A 22,692-nucleotide genomic window follows, 5' to 3' on the forward strand; every position below is an offset into this window, starting at 1 on the left:
AAGAGAGGTATATGCCGGTGGAAGACAGTACTCGTCAACAGAAGATCTTTGGAATGCAATTAAAACTACTGCTAGAGGTATTTCACCTGATGCAACAGGAAACTGATCGCATTGATGGATCGAAGGCTACTTTTAGTCAAATCAAATCATGGATGATACATTAAACATTAATGAATAATATTAATCTTCTTTTTTGGTATATCATTATATAATTTATTATTTATCAAATGTGTGTGAGAATATATTGATTAAAATTACCTAGATAGACGATATTGTCTCATTTTATAAATTTTTCCATTGTATCAATTCGCTAAATAGCAGTATAAGTGTAATATGCATATAAAAATGGACGCCCAAGATCTCCATTTAAAGCATAAATGGCCGCTGTTTGTTTACCACTGCTCAGATCAGCCAAAAGCTTCAGTTGTGGGCATGTTACAGTGTTTTCATAATATATACGAAATTTCATAATCCTCTTTTAAAAACCAAATGAAATGTAGCGGAAAAACTATTTTGCATATAATTCTTGGACGCAGTGTAGATTACAATTGGTAATGTCGGACAGAAATGGACTGCAAATATTTTGTACTGTTGCTTTTCAGGCCGATTGTGTACAGTCTAGGCTTAAATAAGTTCATTTCTATTAACTGTGATGAGTTATATTCAAATTTTTGGGTTAAAAACAATTCACCACCAGAAATGTCTGACAATAGTCTTTGGTAACTATTATATATATATATATATATATATATATATATATATATATATATATATATATATATATATATATATATATATATATATATATATATATATATTTCCAAGTATATAATTTGCTGATTATCTAGAAATAGATGATCATGAACAATTTTCTAGAGGTGAGGGAATTCGAGGCTGTCTGGCGTGGTCAATCCACCACTCGAAATGTCTGGCAGTGGCAATTTGGAACTAATGGAGTTATACCGAACATCATGCAAAATATTTTATTTGGTTATCTCACAGCTGATCTAGAAAAATTTCGGGAGTAGGCCTTCGAGGCTGTCTGGCGGGGCCAACCCACCACCCAATATGTCTGGCAGTGGACATTAGTAACTACAAGAGTTATGCTGAACATTTTGGCAAATATTTTATTTGGTTATCTCACAGCTGATCTAGCTGATTTTCTCGCATCTTTCACGTGCCCATCCTAACCACGCCCACCATCCTATCCCCGGCAGACGTTCATTTTCGTATAGTCGTACGCATGTAGAACATCACTATGTGCATTAAAATTGGTTTGCTTTCCAGCTAGGCTCGACCCTCTGGGCTCCCGGTCTAGTGCTCAAATGTAGCGACAGTTTGGCTGCATCAAAATCTATGATTAGCGAAACCTCGTCACCTTCTTTAGTACGATTTTCTAAACGTTTGTTTCTTCTAACTGAACCTTCTCTCCACGCTCCTTGACCGCCATTAGAACCCAGAGTCCAGCCATATGAACCAGACCATTCAAATGAACAGTCATCAGGTACTTCTTTATTTATTCCTGCTTCAATTATTCCAATGAACATCCAATAAGTGCCTTTAAACGACTCCAACTTCAACTTAAGATTCACAATTCCTTGTTGATAGATATTTTCACCAAGAACATATTTGTGTTCCCGTGTTCCATCATGAACTGCGACTTTCCCGTCTTCCTCAAGAGTGACTCCTGGGCTGTGCAAGTTGAATTTCTCGTCAGGCACAATCTCAGTTAAAAATATTTCATCACTCAAGCCAAGATACTCGACCAAACTGTAGAAATCTTCGAGATTGTCTTCATGGACTTTTAACTTTGGCAGTATTTGAGGATTCTCTGGAGTCGCAATTTTCATCGCTTTTAAATAATCCAAAATATAAGCAAAATATTGTAGATTAAAATCAAAGAATACAGCGTCATCTTGATCACGCTCGACACTATCTTCCCAGCGACCGCTAAACATTGTAGCGAACAAGGAACCTTCAACCTGACAGAAAGTTGATTTTCTGGTTTTAAATTTTTGTCCATCAACATCTAAAATAAAAATATCGTCTTTGACTAGATCGGCTGACAGTCGTTTAACTTCCGCGTTTCTTGACTTTCTATTCGCTTTAATAATTTCGCCAAATTTATTATATGTATGTTCCTGCTCATTTTGACTCGTTCTCAACGCAATAGAAATGACTTTCAGAACAAAATCGTTTGCTTGGAAATAAACTTGTAATTATAGAAATGGTTTGTTTGGAAACAAATGTTTTAATTTAAAATGCACAAAATTGTTACATTTAGGGACTACCAACTAAAATTGCACTGTTGTTACAAAACTATTTCATGCTAATATTTGTTATATAACGCTATATTCTGCGTCTTCGACAGTAATATTTAACTGGATGAGCAATTTCGGGCCATCTAAATCATCACGATTAATCACTTTTTCACCTAAAGTTTTGTTAAAGGATCTCACTGACGCGCCAACCATAGAATGGTCAGTTATTTTTTTAATTTGTTTATTAAATTGGTTTAAAACACATATTACTACTTTTGAGACGATCGACTAACATTTTATAAAACTAAAACTAAATATTTATGCATAATATTTCATTAAGACAAGCACAAGTTAAGTATTTGGTCCAATTTCATATTGCAGTCAGTGACCATTAAATTGAAATTCCCCTTGTTCTAAGTTTTGACGAACGAAAATTGTAAGGTTATTTTGCCTAATTCTATACTTTCTTTGTATTTAGTTCGCCAATTTCATCGCTTGTATTTGGTACGAATGCTTTGTTTACAAAACCAGCACAGTCGTTCGCGCCAATGTTGATTGTTGCCATCTTATCAAGCTACGGTTATGACGTAAGCAATGTTTTGGTCATTTCGTCCCATTCCGTCCCCCGTCGGAACACGACGGAACTTCACGAAACTCGTAGTAAATAAAGTTTATGCTATTCTCAAATATTGCCGATGTTTTCAGTATACACTGGATGTAGCAACTACACCTAAAATATTTCTCTAAAATGTGTGATTTTTGTCACATAGGACAAAAGCCACACGATGAAACCAACTACTAGTCCAGGTATGTGTTAGAAAAGATATCGAATCTCATATTCATTTACTGACAGTACTCTTCCACTGATGAGTAAAATCATCTGACATTAGACAGAGTAGAATACTAAAGTAGGTCACATCTGGGTACATTGCAAGCTAATGGGTTAACAAGAGACACTGACAGATAGTTTTGTTAACTTATTAACTGACAGTACTCTTCCACTGATGAGTAAAATGATCTGACATTAGACAGAGTAAAATACTTAAGTAAGTCACATCTGGGTGCATTGCAAGCTAATGGGTTAACAAGAGACACTGACGGATAGTTTTGTATTTCTAAAGGTTCATTATCGTCGTCTGCAGATCTTAAAAGCGTGATGTTCAACGTGATGTGTTTCCTGCCAGCAATCATCGCCATTTTACAAATACTGGTGTGGAATAGTTACACTCTCCGAGGCAGAAGAGACAAAACACCTGAGGACGAAAGGTTTGATCTCCAATAAGAGCAAGTAAGCTTCTATTAAGGTAGCTCAATAGGACAAACTATAGGAAGGTATATATTATGGGAAGGTATATTTTTTCCTCTTAAATGTTTGACAGTGTAGAATTGTCCTTCAATCTAGTTCATTGCACAGAGCCCTGGGGCCGGTTGTTTAAAAGCCGGCTGCTCTTGGTTAAAGCAAATCTTCGCATCATTTTTTTAATCGCTTGTTTACAAAGTTGACGTAAAAATCTTAAAGTAAAAATCTTTTTCTGTAAATATTTTCTCGATTTTCTCTTGATAATTGCATAGAATTTCTCGTGTTGTCTAAAGAGGCTTTTAATTGGCATGCAATCTGTAATGGTCTATTAAACATGCGCACTTTTAGACCCCACGTTAAAAACATGTTGTTGACGACTATTAACAATTAATTTTTCTGGTCGCTAAGAAACCAGTTGGCAAAACCCTTAGCTAAAAATAAAAGATGTTGATTGCACAATTCAGGCACTGACTTCCTTTAACTATCATCATAATTTAACAGTAAATTTTTTATGCATTTTTCTCTAAACCGAGTAAGTTTCTACAGAAGTCGAACTTCTGTGGAAATAAGGGTTTGATGTTAAACTGATATTATCATACAGAAATTATACAAAAACAGTATTTTTAAATTTAACCCTAGTTTAGCGTGGAAGAAGGCTATTTCGTCAATAACTTTACAAAATAACGAGAAATCAATCTTGTATATACATGGTTTGGAGACTAAATAAAAGTACAGTACAACTCATTAACTATGTTACTGCCCAGGTTTATGCAAAAAATGGTTCCTTTCTCTTCACGTGTCTATTGTATTTTAGTCAAACTTACCAATGGCATTCGTCTTGCTAAGCTCCTCAACCTTAACTTGAAAAATATGTTAATTATAAGATTGCTATTGGTTTATCTGTGCAAAATACAATAGAAATGTGATGAGAAAGGAACAATTTTTGCATAAATCTACCTCAACATAATTGAGTTGTATTGTAGTTTTATGTGGTCTCCAAAACATGTATAATCTATTAACTGTGATATTATTCATCACTTATGACACATCTCAACTAAAATATTTTTTAAACATTTGAATAGTTTAATATTCATATTATAATTCTTGAAGTCTCAACTAAATGTTTAAATAAATTAGTTCAACAATTGGATTTGACTTAATGACTTTTATTTCACAAGTTAAACACGACATTTTTACATAACTTTTTACATTATAAACACTACATATATTCCCAAGTAAAGCGTTTTACATCGTAAATATACTTCAAGTTTTTCTGAGCCAGAATTACAAAATTCCACCGTTACAACTTCAAAAATTAAGTTTTTCCCCATGTGTGATTTTTCAAAAATAGCTGTGTTTATATTTAGGCAAAAATGATGTCGATTGTGTTGTAATCATAATCATGCATGACAATCATGAAAATGACCAAAAGTCCCACGGGCTCAAGTGCCACAATACGCCATAATTAGTGTAACATAAAGTTCATATCAGACTGTTTTTAGAGAAAAGAAATTTATCTTTCTTTTAACCTTATAACAAGCAGACTCGTTTAAGAGCTTTTGAAATCTTGTTTTTAAGATGCATCCGGCCATTTTTTGATGAAGGAAACTTCGACATGTCCTATGTCCCAAATTTGTGCTTGCTTTTTTGCCCACAGATAGAATAATTACCAATTGCTGGATTTCAAATTTCAAAGAAATGGTTCGCTAGTAAAACTTTTGTATAAAATATATGAGAATAGTCAAGCTGAACTCATTTATTCTGGCAAATTTTAAAACAAAACATGCAAATATTTCGTTTGCGAAATCTTTTTCTGCGATTGGAAATCCGCTTTTAATGAAAAGCAGATAGTTCGTCCTAAAAAACAGTTTAAAATTTAAACAAAGCGCTTGTTTACATTGCAAGTGGATGTCATCCTTAAATTCGAATAATCAGATGAACCATACTTTTGGTTTTGGAGATCCGAGGAATCCTATTTAACCGAAATCCATCGGTAGACATATTTTAAGGGCGTTTCGAAACGTTAATATATCCAATTATAAGCAGTTGTGATTGACTAACGTTAAACCGCGCGCTGACATTTTCTGGAAAAAATATTTTAGAAGGAAGTAGTCTGCAAAATAGTTTCACCTGTAAGCTTGTTTACAAGTTTAGCCTATTCTTTACGATTATACCATGCTGCGAATCAAGATATATTTATCAAGTGACAATCTTGTAGCAACTTTGCAAAACGGCAGCATCGCTACAAGTCTGTTTTTTACACACAAGTTTTTGTCGAATTTTTAACAGCGATAACAGCCCAAGTAGGGAACGTATTGAGGTCAAAATACCATGTTCCAAACGTATACAACCACAGCATCAAGACAGCAACACTTGTGATGTTCATAAACAAGCCTGTTTTAGCCTAAAAAATGCATAATACTGTTATACCTCGCATTCAAATTGTCCAATAGGAGCGCTTGATTTGTGTAACGTGATCATAAAATGTACAACACGCTTACGTCATTCGTATCAGATGAAACAGGAAATGTCAAACTAATCTGTCAATCTCGAAATGTTAAGGTAACAATTTTCAAAGACCCCGTTTACACTAGAACGAAAGTTTCCGGATTTGTAAAATTATCCGGATTCATTGTTACACACATGTATCGGATTCGTCAGGTGTTTACACTACACTTTAGTTGACTCTGTATGCGGATTTGTCCGTTTACACTCACATTACTTGTTCTTGGAGAATTGTTTGGTCGTCATATTGCATTTCTTCGGATTCGTCGTACAAAGCGTTTACACAATAAAATTTTCCGGATTTAAATGTTTCTGGATACGAAGTTTCCACAAACTTTTACGGATTCAAAGTTTCCGGATACGGCTTAAAACCGAGTACATTTTCTATCGGATTCGTTGCTGCGTGTGTAAACAGCAACATGAATCCGGTACTAAAACATTCCGCTTTCGTGATGAATCCGGAAACTTTCGCTCTAGTGTAAACGGGGTCAAAGAGAATCCTCAATTTTAAGTTACGGGTAATTTTAGAGCGATCGAAAACCACTATCGCTACCAAGCTTTTCTACAACCGCCCCAGGTGAATTATGGGAACTTACCATATCAGCAACTTTGAGATAACCGGAAGCAAAAACGATTGCATTGGGTGGTGTCGCTACTGGAAGCATGAATGCGAAAGAGCAAGCTACGGTTGCTGGTACCACAAACGCCACGGGTGTATCTCAAGACCTGTCGCCTGTTAATTATAAATGGGTAATTAATGTTTGATAACAAGCAGGAGTTTCGTTTTAAACGGAAGATTGTTTACATTTTCGGGCTAATCCAATCAGAATGCTCCAATTTTTAATACTTCATGTAAAATGGTAAATAATGTACCTCATTTAAAATTTGCACCTTTTCAAATCGTATGCACCAAAGTCATGAAAATCGCACTCAGTTAATATATGGAGATCAATGCCCGTGAATTTAACCCAGAGCTAGCGCTAACCTAACTTTTAACAACTGGCGCCTGCATAGTTAAGATTGGACTCAGGGATTAGCAGTAAATCGGTAGCGTAACCAGCCTGACGATTTGTCCCGCTATGCTAATATTTTGGTGTTCATTGACTGTGAAAACAATAGATTTCTAAAGACATGAATAATTATAATAACTCAAAATTTACATAGCGGGACAAAATCGTCAGGCTGGCTACGCTAGCTGCAGTAATCCGACTTAGATGGTAGAGATTAGATTGCAGACAACCCAATTTTTTTTCATTTGAACAAAATCAAATCACTTACCAGTGTTCCGAGAATTGGCAGGAAAATCGTCGCGGTTGCTGTGTTTGATGTGACCTCTGTAAAAGCGCACAGCATTGATGCCGTAATAAGAACTATAACAAACGTTGGTACACTGTCCAATTTAGCCAGTTGTTGCCCAAGCCAAATCGATAAACCCGAGTCCTGAAATAAATTTGTTTATAATGTAACATTTATAGTACGCGCGTGCTGATTGGTCAAGAAGCGTGTTTCTAAAACTGTATAGAAAGACGGGAATTTTCCCGCCGAACTTGACAAGCGAAGCGATGTAATGAGAATTTGTAATTGAATCGAATTATAATATTTGTACAAAATCTTTTTATTGAGTTGTATTATAAAAGAAATAGAAAACATTTTTTCCTGTGTTTCGATACAGTTATAGAAACACTTGTGAGAGTTTAGGAGAACTCGAAATAACGTGGAAAAACTTGCCCTACGGGATCGTTTTCCCACTGATTATTTCGAGTTCCCCCAAACTCCCACGCGTGTTTCTATAACTGTATGGAAACTCAGAAAATGTTTTCTATTTCTTAATTACAATAAGTTCACGAGGAATTTTTGGGGGAAAGATGTGTGAATGATCAATGCTTGTTCTGGGCCAGAACTATTTGAAATGAAGAGCAGCAGAATCATTTTTAAGGCCGTGTTAGAAGATGCAATTTCTCTTCCAAATTGCAATCCAATTCTACTTTAGAGAGATGTAAATTAGTGGAGAGTTTTCGAAATGTATGCATAAGTATATGTATGCATAGAAATAAGTACAAATGTTTCGTAATTGTCAAATTTACATCTCTCAAAAGTTGATTAAGTTCGCAAGTTGCAATAAAAACTGAATTATGTAACATGGCGTTTGGGGTCTAGATTCGCTAGAGGATAGTATCCCACAAACCTTCGCGGCCTTAGCCATAGCAAAACCAGCTCCAAGCAAAAGGACAATATTCCAAGCGAACTTCTCCGATACCGTAGGCCAGTTGAGCAACGTCGATGAACGACCATCGCTCGGCTCTTCTGAGGAAAAAGAAAACAATTAATTCTTAGCTTATAACAAGACACTGGCTTTTTCAGGCGTTAAATCTGGCGACCATGCTACTTTAGTCGTTTCCAAAGCTTCCGAACATAAACTTTAGTTCATATTCGTTTACAAGAAACGATTTAAGATGCCATACCGATCTATATTATGAAAATAATACTAAATTTACTATTAAACTTGACTTAGAAATCTCTCCTTAAATCCAGGTAATACGATGATACAGAATTTCGCGCCAAAACAATATTATGCGACGGCAAATAAAAGTAACAAGAAAGATTTGCGAATTTATCATTGGGTTATGGAAGAGGTTACATGTTCACTATATATTAGGTTTTTGCACACCCAAAGGGGAAAATTTAGCTTCAAAGTTCACGTAAGACGTATAAATCTACAGCTTAGGCTACAGGCGTAAATCTAAAGGCGTTTGTTCATCAAATATATATTCGCCACAAAAGTACACAGTAAATTATAGTTCCACTACAGAAGACGGGTAACTTTTTATCGTTGAAATGAAGATATATAAACTTCTACTCTGGGATATTTTTATCTAAACCTTACTCAAAATATGCCTTTTGATAATGTTTAATGTGTTTTGATATAATTACACATATTTACGTATATTATATTATCTATAAAACGCACTAAACACTCTTACCAAGAATTAAATGTAACGTAAATAAACTTTTTCATGTCACAATTACATATCTGGGGCGGGTTGTATCAAGCCCGTTTAGCTTAAACAGTGGTTAAGTTCAAAATAGAAAGCAAGTCTATCGTTTCATTCAAGAAGCAAACAAAACGTTTTTAACCTTAATACAAAGATACTGTTTACAACTACATATTCAGTGCATAATATTCAAGTTCACTCATTCAAGAGAGATGTAAGAGTGTTATTTTATTTTGACTTATCCACCGTTTAAGCTAAACGGGCTTGATACAACCGGGCCCAGTGCATCAAATATAAGCTAAGCTATTTTTAGTTTCGTTTAAAAACACAACAACATTGTCATATACCTTCGATATCGTATTCATTATCCCTTGAAAATAATCTTGAAAATATTTTCGGTTTCCGAGAGGGGAAATTGAACAGAGAGAACGCGACAATAATACCAACAGTCCCATCGCGCACATATCTGGGTAAAAAAAAATAGACTTTGAATAGATATTTGGGGAAGAACAGTTTAGAACTTATAGAGCGATCCAGTATAAATAAAGTTAGTTCAATTTAGGTTTCCTCCTGTAGTAACACTGGATGAATAAGAGATGATTCTTACTGGACCTCTGGGAAGAACAGTTTAGAACTGATAAAGCTATCCAGTTTAAATAAAGTTAGTTTAGTTTAGGTTTCCTCCTGTAATAACGCTGGATCAATAAGAGATGATCCTAACTGGACCTCTAGGAAGAACAGTTTAGAACTCATAAAGCTATCCAGTATTAGATAAAGTTAGTTTGGGTTTCCTGTAGTAACACTGGATAAATAAGAGATGATCCTTACTGGACCTCTAGGAAGAACAGTTTAAAACTGATAAAGTTATCCAGTATAAATAAAGTTAGTTTAGGTTTCCTCCTGTAATAACACTGGATCAATAAGAGATGATCCTAACTGGAACTCTAGGAAGAACCGTTTAGAACTGATTAATTAATGCAAATAATATTAGTACATGGCTTCTCATAATCATATTCGACCTTACCCATCTTTAAATATGATGGCCCATCCATCGATAAACTTCGGATCTCGGAAGAGCCATAATAATGCCAAGATAATGAAATGGATCAGCACTGTTATCTCTGCAAATCTGCAATGTGCGAATTTCAGTTAAAACTAGAGCTTCGTTACAAAAATGCGTTCAAGATCAAAAGAGGTGGCTTACGAAATTGGTCCTAATTCGTTGTATTGTCGTCTAATAACATTCGTAGCTTTTTCAATTGCTTCACTGTTTTTCCTTTTACCTCGTCTGCAGCGAACGAGGTTGATTAAATCACTCAATCTGTAAACAGAAAAGACTTTGTACAGAATCGATCATTATTATTGTTTATAAATAAAATTAGTTTTACAGAGACAGAGAACAGTTTAGAACTGATAGAGCTATCCAGTATAAATGAAGTTAGTTTAGTTTAGGTTTCCTCCTGTAGTAACACTGGATCAATAAGAGATGATCCTTACTGGACCTCTAGGAAGAACAGTTTAGAACTGATAGAGCTATCCAGTATAAATAAAGTTAGCTTAGTTTAGGTTTCCTCCTGTAGTAACCCTGGATCAATAAGAGATGATCCTTACTGGACCTCTAGGAAGAACAGTTTAGAACTGATAGAGCTATCAAGTATAAATAAAGTTAGTTTAGTTTAGGTTTCCTTCTGTAGTAACACTGGATCAATAAGAGATGATCCTTACTGGACCTCTAGGAAGAACAGTTTAGAACTGATAGAGCTATCCAGTATAAATAAAGTTAGTTTACTTTAGTTTAGTTTTCCTCCTGTAGTAACACTGGATCAATCAGAGCTGATCCTTACTGGACCTCTAGGAAGAACAGTTTAGAACTGATAGAGCTATCTAGTATAAATAAAGTTAGTTTAGTTTAAGTTTCCTCCTATAGTAACACTGGATCAATAAGAGATGATCCTTACTGGACCTCTGGGAAGAACAGTTTAGAACTGATAGAACTATCCAGTATAAATAAAGTTTGTTTAGTTTAGGTCTCCTCCTGTAGTAACACTGGATGATCCTTGCGTAACCTTATTGTCAATAAGACGAGACCGTCTTTGGCCTTGGTGACACAGTATTCCAGAATCTTCCGGACCAAATATAGTTTTGAAACGGGCCAAAATTTAAAGCCGAAATTTCCGACAGATTTTTCTTCAAAACAACTTTAGGATGCGTTTTTATGCCAAAATTTTCCGCTGAAAAGGAAATCTCCAGCCAACAAAGACAGTTATATTTAGACAGCATAATAATTTACGTCATAGACTTTGACTGACGGTTGTGTGGACACTGACAATAATTATACTAACCTTGTGTCTAAATACACCCATTGTATCCAAATCCAGGCAACAAACAGCAGAAGAAGCATTTCTGGGAAAGCGTAGATGAACCAATCAGCAAATCCAATACCACCACTGCCCGGAAATAGTCTGTCATAAAAAATACACGATATTAGGATCACTTTGGCGGAGAAATAGCTCTATCAGTTCTAAACTGTTCTTCCTAGAGGTCCAGTAAGGATAATCTCTTATTGATCCAGTGTTACCACATGAGGAAACCTAAGCTAAACTAACTTTATTTATACTGGATAGCTCTATCAGTTCTAAACTGTTCTTCGTAGAGATCCGGTAGAATCATCTCTTATTGATCCAGTGTTACTACAGGAGGAAACCTAAACTAAACTAACTTTATTTATACTGGATAGCTCTATCAGTTCTAAACTGTTCTTCCTAGAGGTCCAGTAAGGATCATCTCTTATTGATCCAGTGTTACTACAGGAGGAAAACTAAATTAAACTAACTTTATTTATACTGAATAACTCTATCAGTTCTAACTGTTCTTCTAGGAGGTCCAGTAAGGATCATCTCTTATTGATCCAATGTTATGACAGGAGGAAAACTAAATTAAACTAACTTTATTTATACTGAATAACTCTATCAGTTCTAACTGTTCTTCTAGGAGGTCCAGTAAGGATCATTGATCCATTTTTACTCCATGAGGAAGCCTTGACGAAACTAACTTTATTTAGCTAACAATCTAACAATCTTGTTTTTGAGTTATCATTTTGAGATATCCAATACACAAAACTTACTCTTCTGACTGGCCACTTAATATTAAATTCGGTCCAGTCCCCGTGAGTGTGCCTGTGCCACCAATATTTGCAGCATATGCTATGCTAAGAAACGTCCCCTTGCAAAGTTGTGTATGTTGTTGGTCCAGTTTCTCCTCCTGTTAAAACAAAGAGTACATAATATAAGCGAGTGGCGTCACCAGCTTGATAAGTAGGGGGGGGGGGATATTCATATATTCGTTCCAATATAATCAAGGAGCAGCGTGGCAGCGTCTTCAAAAAACTTAGGCAGCGTCTTCAAACAACTCTGGCAGCGTCTTCAAACAACTTTGCCTAAATAGACAAAACACTTCTCGACGTTTCGACTGCTGGCGTTGTCGACAAGCATGTGGGAGATGTTTTTATCATGTTTTGTTGCAAACATTCGAGCTTTAAGATGAAAATTTGTTGCATTTGTAACCTACCTTGTTGATTTCGACCCTAGAAAATGAAAAGAAAAACTTTTGATTACTGATGAGATTAATACAAGTTTCACCTGCATGTACAAATTGCTAGTTTCGCGGGGCCAAGTTTTCCTCAGCTCACAGCATTTCAAAACTAAATTTTGCATCTTTATTCATTTAACCATGCTCTTATTAGCTGCTATATTGGACTCTATTGTATGCAAACTAAATTTTGCATCTTTATTCATTTAAACATGCTCTTATTAGCTGTTATACAGGGTGTCTCAAAAAAAACGCAACCACTTAATATTCTAAAATTCATATTGTTCATAAGCTCAATAGATTTTATGCCCCTGGGATTTTAAAATGGCTTCTAATCGTACAGTTCAACTGCTAATAGTCAAATCAGCCAAACTAATAATGGTGCAGCTAAAAACCGAACAACGAGTTTTTATTGTCATGCATGATAACTTGAATGCTAACTGTCGACCTTGTAAAATAAATTGTAAATAAAATTTTACTCGTTAAATACTTTCAATTCAGCTCGTTGGTTTACGCACCCGACTTTGTTTACCGACGATTGTGCCGCTAGAATATGATTACAAGCTTTCTCGCATTCCAGGGGCCAAACGTCTCTTTTGTTGTAGAACAAAGAGGATATTCATGAATATTAAGTGGTTGCGTTTTTTTTGATACACCCTGTACAGGGTGAGTAAAAAAAAACGGACACCTTTGAAATTCAAATTAGCTGCGAACTTATGGCTGCAATATGACAATTCCCATGTACAATCAACAAAAACGATTTGATAAGACCGTTCTTTTGTATTTACAGAGCTTAGAATGCATTTTAACTCCCAATGGGAACAAACTTTATGTTTTAGGTTAATTAATATGATATGCTTCGTATACCTATGAAATATTTTAAACAACTTCTGTCACATTACAGCCGCTATGCGACTAATTTGAATTTCAAAGTGTCCGTTTTTTTTTACTCACCCTGTATTGGAATCTATTGTATGCAAACTATTGTATGCAAACTAAATTTTGCATCTTTATTCATCTAAAAATGCTCTTTTTAGCCGGTATATTCGAATCTATTTTCTATTCTTCCGACCAAATTGGTGTTCATTAATGGAAGAATTCATTCCAAAAAAAGGGATTCGTGTCGAATTTTAGCAACCTTTTGGACGAGACACAATATATTTCTCTTGCTAGTTTGTTTTGATTCCAAATTCAGTATTACAATTGAACGATGCAGTATCATAAAGATTTTTTACCTTACAATGCCTTCATCAGACTTGTTTATATCGCTTTCCAAGGAGTCTATCTTCTCTTCTTTATGATTGGTTACACAACCGTTCTCTTCGTTGTGATTGGCTTCAAGATCTTTTTCGTCCTTTTGATTGGCTGATTTGTGCATTTCGAAATTCGTGCCGTTGTTAACGACGCCTTGTTTCGTAATATTCTTCGTTCCCTGGCGCAATTCTTCTAAGACTGCTTGAGCGATTGGAAACATCATAGCGGTCGTTGCAGTGTTGCTTAGCCACATAGATAGGAACGCCGTTACAGACATGAAACCAAAGAGCAACCTAAAATAATGTAAAATAATTACGGAAGGAAGAACAGTTTAGAACTGATAGAGCTATCCAGTATAAATAAAGTTAGTTTAGTTTAGGTTTCCTCTGTAGTAACACTGGATCAATAAGAGATTATCCTTACTGGACCTCTAGGAAGAGCAGTTTAGAACTGATAGATCTATCCTCGAGTATAAATAAAGTTAGTTTAGTGTAGGTTTCCTCTGTAGTAACACTGGATTAATAAGAGATTATCCTTACTGGACCTCTAGGAAGAGCAGTTTAGAACTGATAGATCTATCCTCGAGTATAAATAAAGTTAGTTTAGTTTAGGTTTCCTCCTGTAGTAACACTGGATCAATAAGAGATTATCCTTACTGGACCTCTAGGAAGAACAGTATCGAACTGATAGAGCTATCCAGTATAAATAAAGTTACTTTAGTTCCCTTCTGTAATAACACTGGATAAATCGTTGTTCTGCACCTCTAGGGAGATCAGTTAGTTTAGGACTGTTATTCAGTATACGTTGTGATGTTTAGTGCCCATACCTCCTAGGCTGGACGCCAATTTTAAGTAAAACAAACAGAGCAATCCTTTTATGTAGGTTCCAGTACTCGACCGCCACTGCAACGAGCAAACCGCCCATAAATAGAATATTAGTATCGCTGAAGTAAGGTGGACTGATCTGCTTTGCCTCGACTACACCCAGTAGTGGGAAAAGGATTAATGGAAGCAAAGATGTCACAGCCAACGGGCAGACTTCTGTGATCCAATACACAGCCATGATGAGAATGGCGTATGCACAACGCCCTTTCTAAAAGAAAGTTATATCGTTAAAACGCTCAATTTTCAAATGCAGGTGTGCTCTATCAGTTCTAAACTGTTCTTCCTAGAGGTCCAGAAAGGATCGTCTCTTATTGATTCAGTGTTACTACAGGAGGAAACCTAAACTAAACTAACTTTATTTATACTGGATAGCTCTATCAGTTCTAAAGTGTTCTTCCTAGAGGTCCAGTAAGGATCATCTCTTATTGATCTAGTGTCACTCCCGGAGGAAACCTAAACTAAAATAACTTTTTTATTCTGGATAGCTCTATCAGTTCTAAACTGTTCTTCTTAGAGGTCCAGTAAGGATAATCTCTTATTGATCTAGTGTTACTGCAGGAGGAAATCTAAACTAACAAACTTTATTTATACTGGATAGCTCTATCAGTTCTAAACTGTTCTTCCTAGAGGTCCAGTAAGGATCATCACTTATTGAACCAGTGTTACTGCCGGAGGAAACTTAACTACACTGACTTTGTTTATACTGGATAGCTCTATCAGTTCTAAACTGTTCTTCCTAGAGGTCCAGGAGGGATCACCTCCTATTAATCCAGTGCTACTGTTACTACAGGAAACCTGAACTAAACTAAATTTATTCACACTGTGAATTGTTATCTTAATTTGCATGCGTTCAAATGTCTCTACCGGAAATACATATATTATAAATTCTTCTAGTTCCAACTTTAAATTATATTGTAATAACTGATTAAACAGTATCACTATGATTTATAGAAATATAATTCAGCGAATTTATCACAATCAAAAACCTTCAGTTAAATTAACATTACTAGCTGGCATCGTATCCTTTATAGTTCAAATATAAGCCTTGACACTTCATTTTAAGTGTAAAAGACGCTCTAAATTTGTAGTGAATCTAATATCGCATTATGATAGAAAATAGGATGTAATTTTGCAATTTTCTTCTCGAAATAGCAAGATGTCCAATCTCTCGACATTCTTTATTATGCACTTTCATGAAAACAAAATAGTAAGAACTGAAATGCTTCCCCATTATTCCAGAAATGTAAGGGGTAGTAGATTAACATAAATATAGCCTTGTTTGACTTCAAAGAACCCTTATAATCACAGGCAGCCCGGTCACTGCTGTTACGTCATGCTATTATATATGTATATAATTACAATAAGGCTGGCAACTCTCTCGCAAAAAATATAATACATACATTAATACCATCGCTTAAAACAAAAATACTACGCTAGTTTCTTTAAAAAAAACTAGATACAAAACACCTTGGATATATTGACTATATTTATCTGTCGTTTTTAGACTTGAAAAAAACTCTAAATTCTCAAATTTTGCGAATTAAAAGTGTATTTTCGTTGAAATTTTGCGAAACAGAGGCGGGATATAGTTTACTCGACAAACGTCATCATCGGAGAATTCGTCGGCAAATTTCTGATTGGCTGTGGCAAGTTCGGAAAATTACGAATATCAGCTCAATTAAGAAAAAAGATCTTCGTTATTTTCCGGACTTGCCACAGCCAATCAGAAATTTGCCGACGAATTCTCCGATGATGACGTTTGTCGAGTAAACTATATCCCGCCTCTGTTTCGCAAAATTTCAACGAAAATACACTTTTAATTCGCAAAATTTGAGCATTTTAGAGTTTTTTTCAAGTCTAAAAACGACAGATAAATATAGTCAATATATCCGAGGTGTTTTGTATCTAGTTTTTTTTTAAGAAACTAGCGTAGTATTTTTGTTTTAAGCGATGGTATGTATTATATTTTTTGCGAGAGAGTTGCCAGCCTTATTGTAATTATATACATATATAATAGCATGACGTAACAGCAGTGACCGGGCTGCCTGTGTTATAATCGTGCCAAAACCGTTGCAACGCGTTGGTTTAAAAAGCAGTTTGGCAAATCACCAAAGTTCTCCCTCGATGAATCGTTTTGCGGGGTGTATTTCCAAGTATTAAGCGCCGCGATGTGAAACAAAATCTCATGCAGTTCACGGAGATGGGATATATTTTTAAATAAATAAGCCAAATATTATGAACTTCAACCATTATTTTCTTTGTTAAGAATCAACGGTGCGCCAATGACAGTATTTGGCTTATTTATTCAGGCCGTTTCAGACGTCGGAACTTTAAAAGTCTTTGTTTCTTTGTTGGATTCGATTCAAAACATGAACACTTCGACGTCTGAACTTACCAGAAAACGTTTTGAAACTTAAGACTCATTGTCTGTAATCATCCAACGAGAAAACGATTTCAGAAAGACAAAAGATTTCACTCATCGATAATCACCGATAATATTAGCCCCGTTTACACTACACTCGATTTATTGGCACGGCACGGCTAAAAAAGGTACCCGTGCCCATTTCATCTGTGCACGGCCTTTGTTTTGGTAGCCTGAACAGTAATAAAATTGGGCACGGGTACCCATTTTAGCCGTGCCGTGCCGATAAATTGACTGTAGTGTAAACGGGCTAATAATACTTTGCCGACGTCGGCGTGGTATGGAAACCATGCAGGCTTTATGCACAAAGCCTAGAACGACTTGAAATTAACTATGTACGATTCAATTTCATTCGCTGTGCGTTTTTGCGATAAAATAAATATACCCAAGTGAGAAACTCGCGAAATTTACAACTAATAAGCATATGTATATGTATCAATCTAGCATCTTTGTTTAGGAACTTATTTTGATGTGTCGATCAGAGAGCTTCCCGTCAAGTTGTCAGTACGACAATAGTGGCTCACAAACTTTTCGATACGGCAAAATTTTCGATTGAATTTTCGATCGACAAAATTGTTCAGGTTGAACTGAAAACTTGACATAGCTGAAACTCGCTTTTTCTTAGTTTACGAATGAAAAATAAACCAATATTCTTAAACGCCAGTCCTTTTGATATGCAAATAGCAGTAATGTGTCTATATTTGAATACAAAGGAATCATACTGATCTGACACTTTAATACGTCTCATAAGAGTTTTGAATCGTATCAAATTTTTGCCAACCGTTCGACGATCTAAGATTCTAAGATTCTAAGTCAGAATTAAAGTTTTCTCAAGGGACAAGTTTGTTACAAACTGCTCACAAACGTGTCTGTGATTGCACATCAACAAAGCACTAGCCAGACACGTGGGGAACTCGTGTTTCCTGCATTGTGAATACGTACCCTTCGCTGACAAAAGCTAATAAAACAAGTTGTGTTCGCACTTCGCACTGCTAGTCCAAAGCTGCCGAAAAGTATGAATTGTTAAAAATTTTCTAACAAATTACTCGAAGCGAAAGACTTCTTACAATGCTCCAAGTCGTCTGGAACAAACACGATCTAACAATATTGCTACAATTTTGTGCTTCTAAGCTTTTAGCAATAATAATGATAATAATAATTGGTTTCATAATCCGTTTGACAGTAAAAGCTGAATTACACGGCATATAAATAACTACAATTAATATAACGTATAACAACTAACTAGTAATATTTAAAAGTGATAAAACTTCTACAACGATCAGTGAACGTTGCTATATCTCTGACAGACGTTGTAGCAACGTTGTTACAACATAGCTGTATCCGACTTACTTAGGGGTGGGTTGTTCGAAAGGCGTTTAGCTTGAACGGTGGATAAGTTAAAAATGGAAAACAAAATTATCAATTTATTGAACAACTGAGCTGAAATATTTCGATGTAAATTGTTTAATTGTCAATGAAAATACATATCAAATGCATAAGATGCAGGTTCAGTCGTTCACAAGATCTATGAGAGTATTTTTAAACTTTGGCTTATCCACCGTTTAAGCTAAACGCCTTTCGAACAATCGGCCACTCGAACAATCTTGCAGTAAATCTGACAATGCCATCGGACTTGCTACAAATTGTTTAACAGCTTGTTCCAAACTTATTACAATAACGAATATTGTATGGACAAAAAAAATGCCAACATAAAGATCAATGTTTGATTTTGATATTTAAACATAAACCTGGTTTACACCACAATCAATTTATTGGCACGGCAAGGCTAAAAAAGGCCGTTATTATTATATTAATAATAATAGCAATGGTCATAAACTGGCCGGATAAAACTTTGCAATTTAAGAAGTTACAACAATGTTCGATTTTCGTTTCCGCCATGACAGCAATATTCAAAAATAGTTTGAACCGGTTCGCGACAGTTCAGAGTGCTAACCTTGCTCATCTATCGAGCTTTGTTTACGGAAATACCCATTAAAAAATGAAGTGTTCCACAATGTTCTTTCAAAAGCCGTCATGACCGTCGCGTGCGTGAATATTGAGACAAGCTTTGTTTTCATTCGCATTATGCAACTCATGTTCTCGTTTGATCCAGCAATGATAGTTGATGAAACTCTCATGTAAACTCTCGCTTGTCAACTCTCATGCAACTCTTGTTCTCGTTTGATCCAGCAATGATAGTTGATGAAACTCTCATGTAAACTCTCGCTTGTCAACTCTCATGCAACTCTTGTTCTCGTTTGATCAAGCAATGATAGTTGATGAAACTCTCATATAAACTCTCGCTTGTCAACTCTCATGCAACTCTTGTTCTCGTTTGATGAAGCAATGATAGTTGATGAAACTCTCATGTAAACTCTCGCTTGTCAACTCTCATGCAACTCTTGTTATCGTTTAATCAAGCAATGATAGTTGATGAAACTCTCATGCAAACTCTCGCTTGTCAACTCTCATGCAACTCTTATTCTCGTTTGATCATGCAATGATAGTTGACGAAACCCTCGTGTAAACTCTCGCTTGTCAACTCTATGCAAGTCTTGTTCGCGTTTGATCAAGCAATGATAGTTGATGTTTACTCTCGCTTGTCAACACTCATGCAACTCTTGTTCTCGTTTGATCGAATAATAGCAGTTGATGAAACTCCCATGTTCGCTTGTCAACTCTCATGCAACTCTTGTTCTCGTTTGTTCAAGCAATGATAGTTGATGAAACTCTCATGTAAACTCTCGCTTGTCAACTCTCATGCAACTCTTGTTCTCGTTTGATCAAGCAATGATAGTTGATGAAACTCTCATGTAAACTCTCGCTTGTCAACTCTCATGCAACTCTTGTTCTCGTTTGTTCAAGCAATGATAGTTGATGAAACTCTCATGTAAACTCTCGCTTGTCAACTCTCATGCAACTATTGTTCTCGTTTGATCAAGCAATGATAGTTGATGAAACTCTCATGTAAACTCTCGCTTGTCAACTCTCATGCAACTCTTGTTCTCGTTTGTTCAAGCAATGATAGTTGATGAAACTCTCATGTAAACTCTCGCTTGTCAACTCTCATGCAACTATTGTTCTCGTTTGATCAAGCAATGATAGTTGATGAAACTCTCATGTAAACTTTCGCCTGTCAACTCTTATGCAACTCTTGTTCTCGTTTGAACAAGCAATGATAGTTGATGAAATTCTGATGTAAACTCTCGCTTGTCAACTTTCATGCAACTATTGTTCTCGTTTGATCAAAGCCATGATAGTTGACCAAACTTCCGGGCGCCACACGCTGTGTTTAGGAATAAACTAATATTCACGCAAATCACCCAAACGTGTTCTTCGACATTGGCTGACCGAATCTTGATGCAGGTCATTTGCTGTAGAACTATTCCGGTTCATCTATTGTTTGACGAATATTGGCTAAGTGTTTTTTATAGACCGTGCCCCTTATGACCTCTGAAATGGTAAGTTTTAGATTCTGGGCATTTTCATTTCCCACTAAACGCGACAAATTCCCACGAAAGATCATTAAGTTGACACATGAAACCAATGTTTAATTTGATCACTTTTATGGCGGCAAAAAGTACAGGTAAAAATAATATCACACTCATTCATTCCCAGGACGTTAAAACCTATATAAGTGTACTCAAGGTTCTCAAGGTGAATACTCAATTTAGTGCACAGTAAACTCTTAATCATTGAATACAGCGTAGTGTGTTTTTATTCTTTTAAAATGGCCGTTTATCTCATTACTTTTCAAAACAATACATGTCGTGTGTCATCCTTATGTAAACATTGTTAATTCTGCATGTTTATAATTAGTTATTTTCGTTAATCGACAATTTCGCTACGGTCGAGCATGATTGGAATTTGCAATTAATTTGCAGTCTTTAAAATACAAGCAAAGCAGTGCTATTGGCGACGTCCTTGCCTGAGATAACCGATTGGGAAAAAAGGCTGTGTTGTAATGTTTTATCGGCCTATTCAGATCACAAACAAGTCGGATCGCATATATATTTTGCTTAAAGCTAGCTGATACAGTCGGCTGTAAAATATTTTTTATTTACCAACCATTTTGATTTGTGAAAGCGGGCAGACACTATATTAACGCTGGTATTTTTCATGAATGGAAACCCTAAACACGAAGCATGACATTTGCAGATATACGTTTTGTTAAATTATGCGTGTTTTCAAGCGAGAAATATCGCCGTGTGCACATCACGAGCGATAATTCAGGTGCATTAGGGTGCAAAGCGAATATAAAATAAAAAAAACGCAAGATAATATTGGTTGGGATTTTGCTGTAGCAATTTTGCTTTGTTCGTTAAAACGGACCTGACAGGAATCAGGAACTCTTGAAAAAAGATCTTTAAGACTTTGAATATTACAAACTTAGCACACAAAGACTCATTTGAGCGGTATAAATCTTCAGATATTTGCTACAAATCGACCATTATGTCTGATTACGACCGTTTATACTCTGGTTCAATTGAATTAGGTGGAATACATGGGTCAATAGAGACAGCATAACGACCGCGGTAAAGTATTAATATTGCATATTATAGACTATTCACTTTGAAAATATCTGATATACTTTTCGCGCACTACATATGGCTAAGAAAAACATAATTCGCCCTGTAGTTTATAGACCGTATGTGGAGCTTTTTGGATCGGTGAAACTCCGGCCGGTTACAACTGTGATCTTGTTTACGCTAGGAATTAAGTTTTGATGTAGGTAACTTACTTTTTCGGGCACCAATACAGGTAGCGGGCATAGCAGGATCGGAGTCAGAGCCAAAATTAGGAATCTTTTGCACTCCACGATCGATTTCCAAACGCCAGCTAGCCGAGAAGACATTTTATCGCGAAATGAATGCTGTTTAACGTTTACGCTTATGCGTATATAAACATTGCATCAGTGGTTTAATATGTCACGATCGAATACGTGCAGGAAATACACTGTCGTTGCGAATTCGCACGCCAATATCTTCACACAATGACGGGGCGTTTGCATAAGTAATTCGTCAACATTTCAAGGTAGCCAAGCAAACATCTACTCGAAGTTCCACACGTGATTTTCAAAGGGAAAAGAGCTTGCTGGAAACTTGTGAGTTCTGTGTTACTTTTAAACCGGGCTCGTTCAGACCTGCCTGTAATTTGGCAAAACTTCAAAAAGATGCAACGTGCGATATTAAATCATGCACCCCGGTTGTCACAATGTATCAAATTACAAAATAGACGAAAATGGATATTTGAATTGCCTGGTGCATGCATAACTCATGCATGCACGTGGATTTTTTCCGCCTCGCAAATGGATAACCCACAGTCAATATAGAGGGTTACGATCCAATTTTTTTTATCAAATTCACTTCTGACGCATGAAATATAGTCGGTTATTGATAAAGCAGTACTGCATTGGCTTCAGTGGATTTGCTGCTCGCATACATTACAAGACAACCGACTATAAAACATCCATCAGAAGTGAATA

At 35.9% G+C, this 22,692-nt stretch overlaps 1 protein-coding gene and 1 long non-coding RNA gene across 2 annotated transcripts; one reads left to right on the plus strand and one right to left on the minus strand.

The window, feature by feature from the left end:
- Positions 1–1,376: 1,376 nt before the first annotated feature.
- LOC114543222 lies at positions 1,377–4,300 on the plus strand. The gene is made up of 4 exons (XR_003689930.1): positions 1,377–1,504; positions 1,609–2,848; positions 3,032–3,068; positions 3,383–4,300. It is a non-coding gene; the product is annotated as an uncharacterized LOC114543222 (long non-coding RNA).
- A 636-nt stretch (positions 4,301–4,936) lies between these two features.
- On the minus strand, positions 4,937–22,357 carry LOC114543220 (solute carrier family 13 member 5-like). The gene is given in 14 exon segments (XM_028562303.1): positions 4,937–5,965; positions 6,663–6,766; positions 6,769–6,799; positions 7,345–7,506; positions 8,252–8,370; positions 9,407–9,525; positions 10,084–10,188; positions 10,264–10,380; positions 11,402–11,521; positions 12,184–12,320; positions 12,627–12,642; positions 13,883–14,194; positions 14,728–14,993; positions 21,949–22,357. Coding segments are annotated over 14 exon segments (1,869 nt in total). The 5' UTR covers positions 22,063–22,357; the 3' UTR covers positions 4,937–5,818.
- Positions 22,358–22,692: the final 335 nt, after the last annotated feature.

Source organism: Dendronephthya gigantea, unplaced genomic scaffold, assembly GCF_004324835.1.
Source record: "Dendronephthya gigantea isolate DGI-Jeju-01 unplaced genomic scaffold, DenGig_1.0 000419F, whole genome shotgun sequence".
In the NCBI taxonomy this organism is placed as follows: Eukaryota; Metazoa; Cnidaria; class Anthozoa; order Malacalcyonacea; family Nephtheidae; genus Dendronephthya; species Dendronephthya gigantea.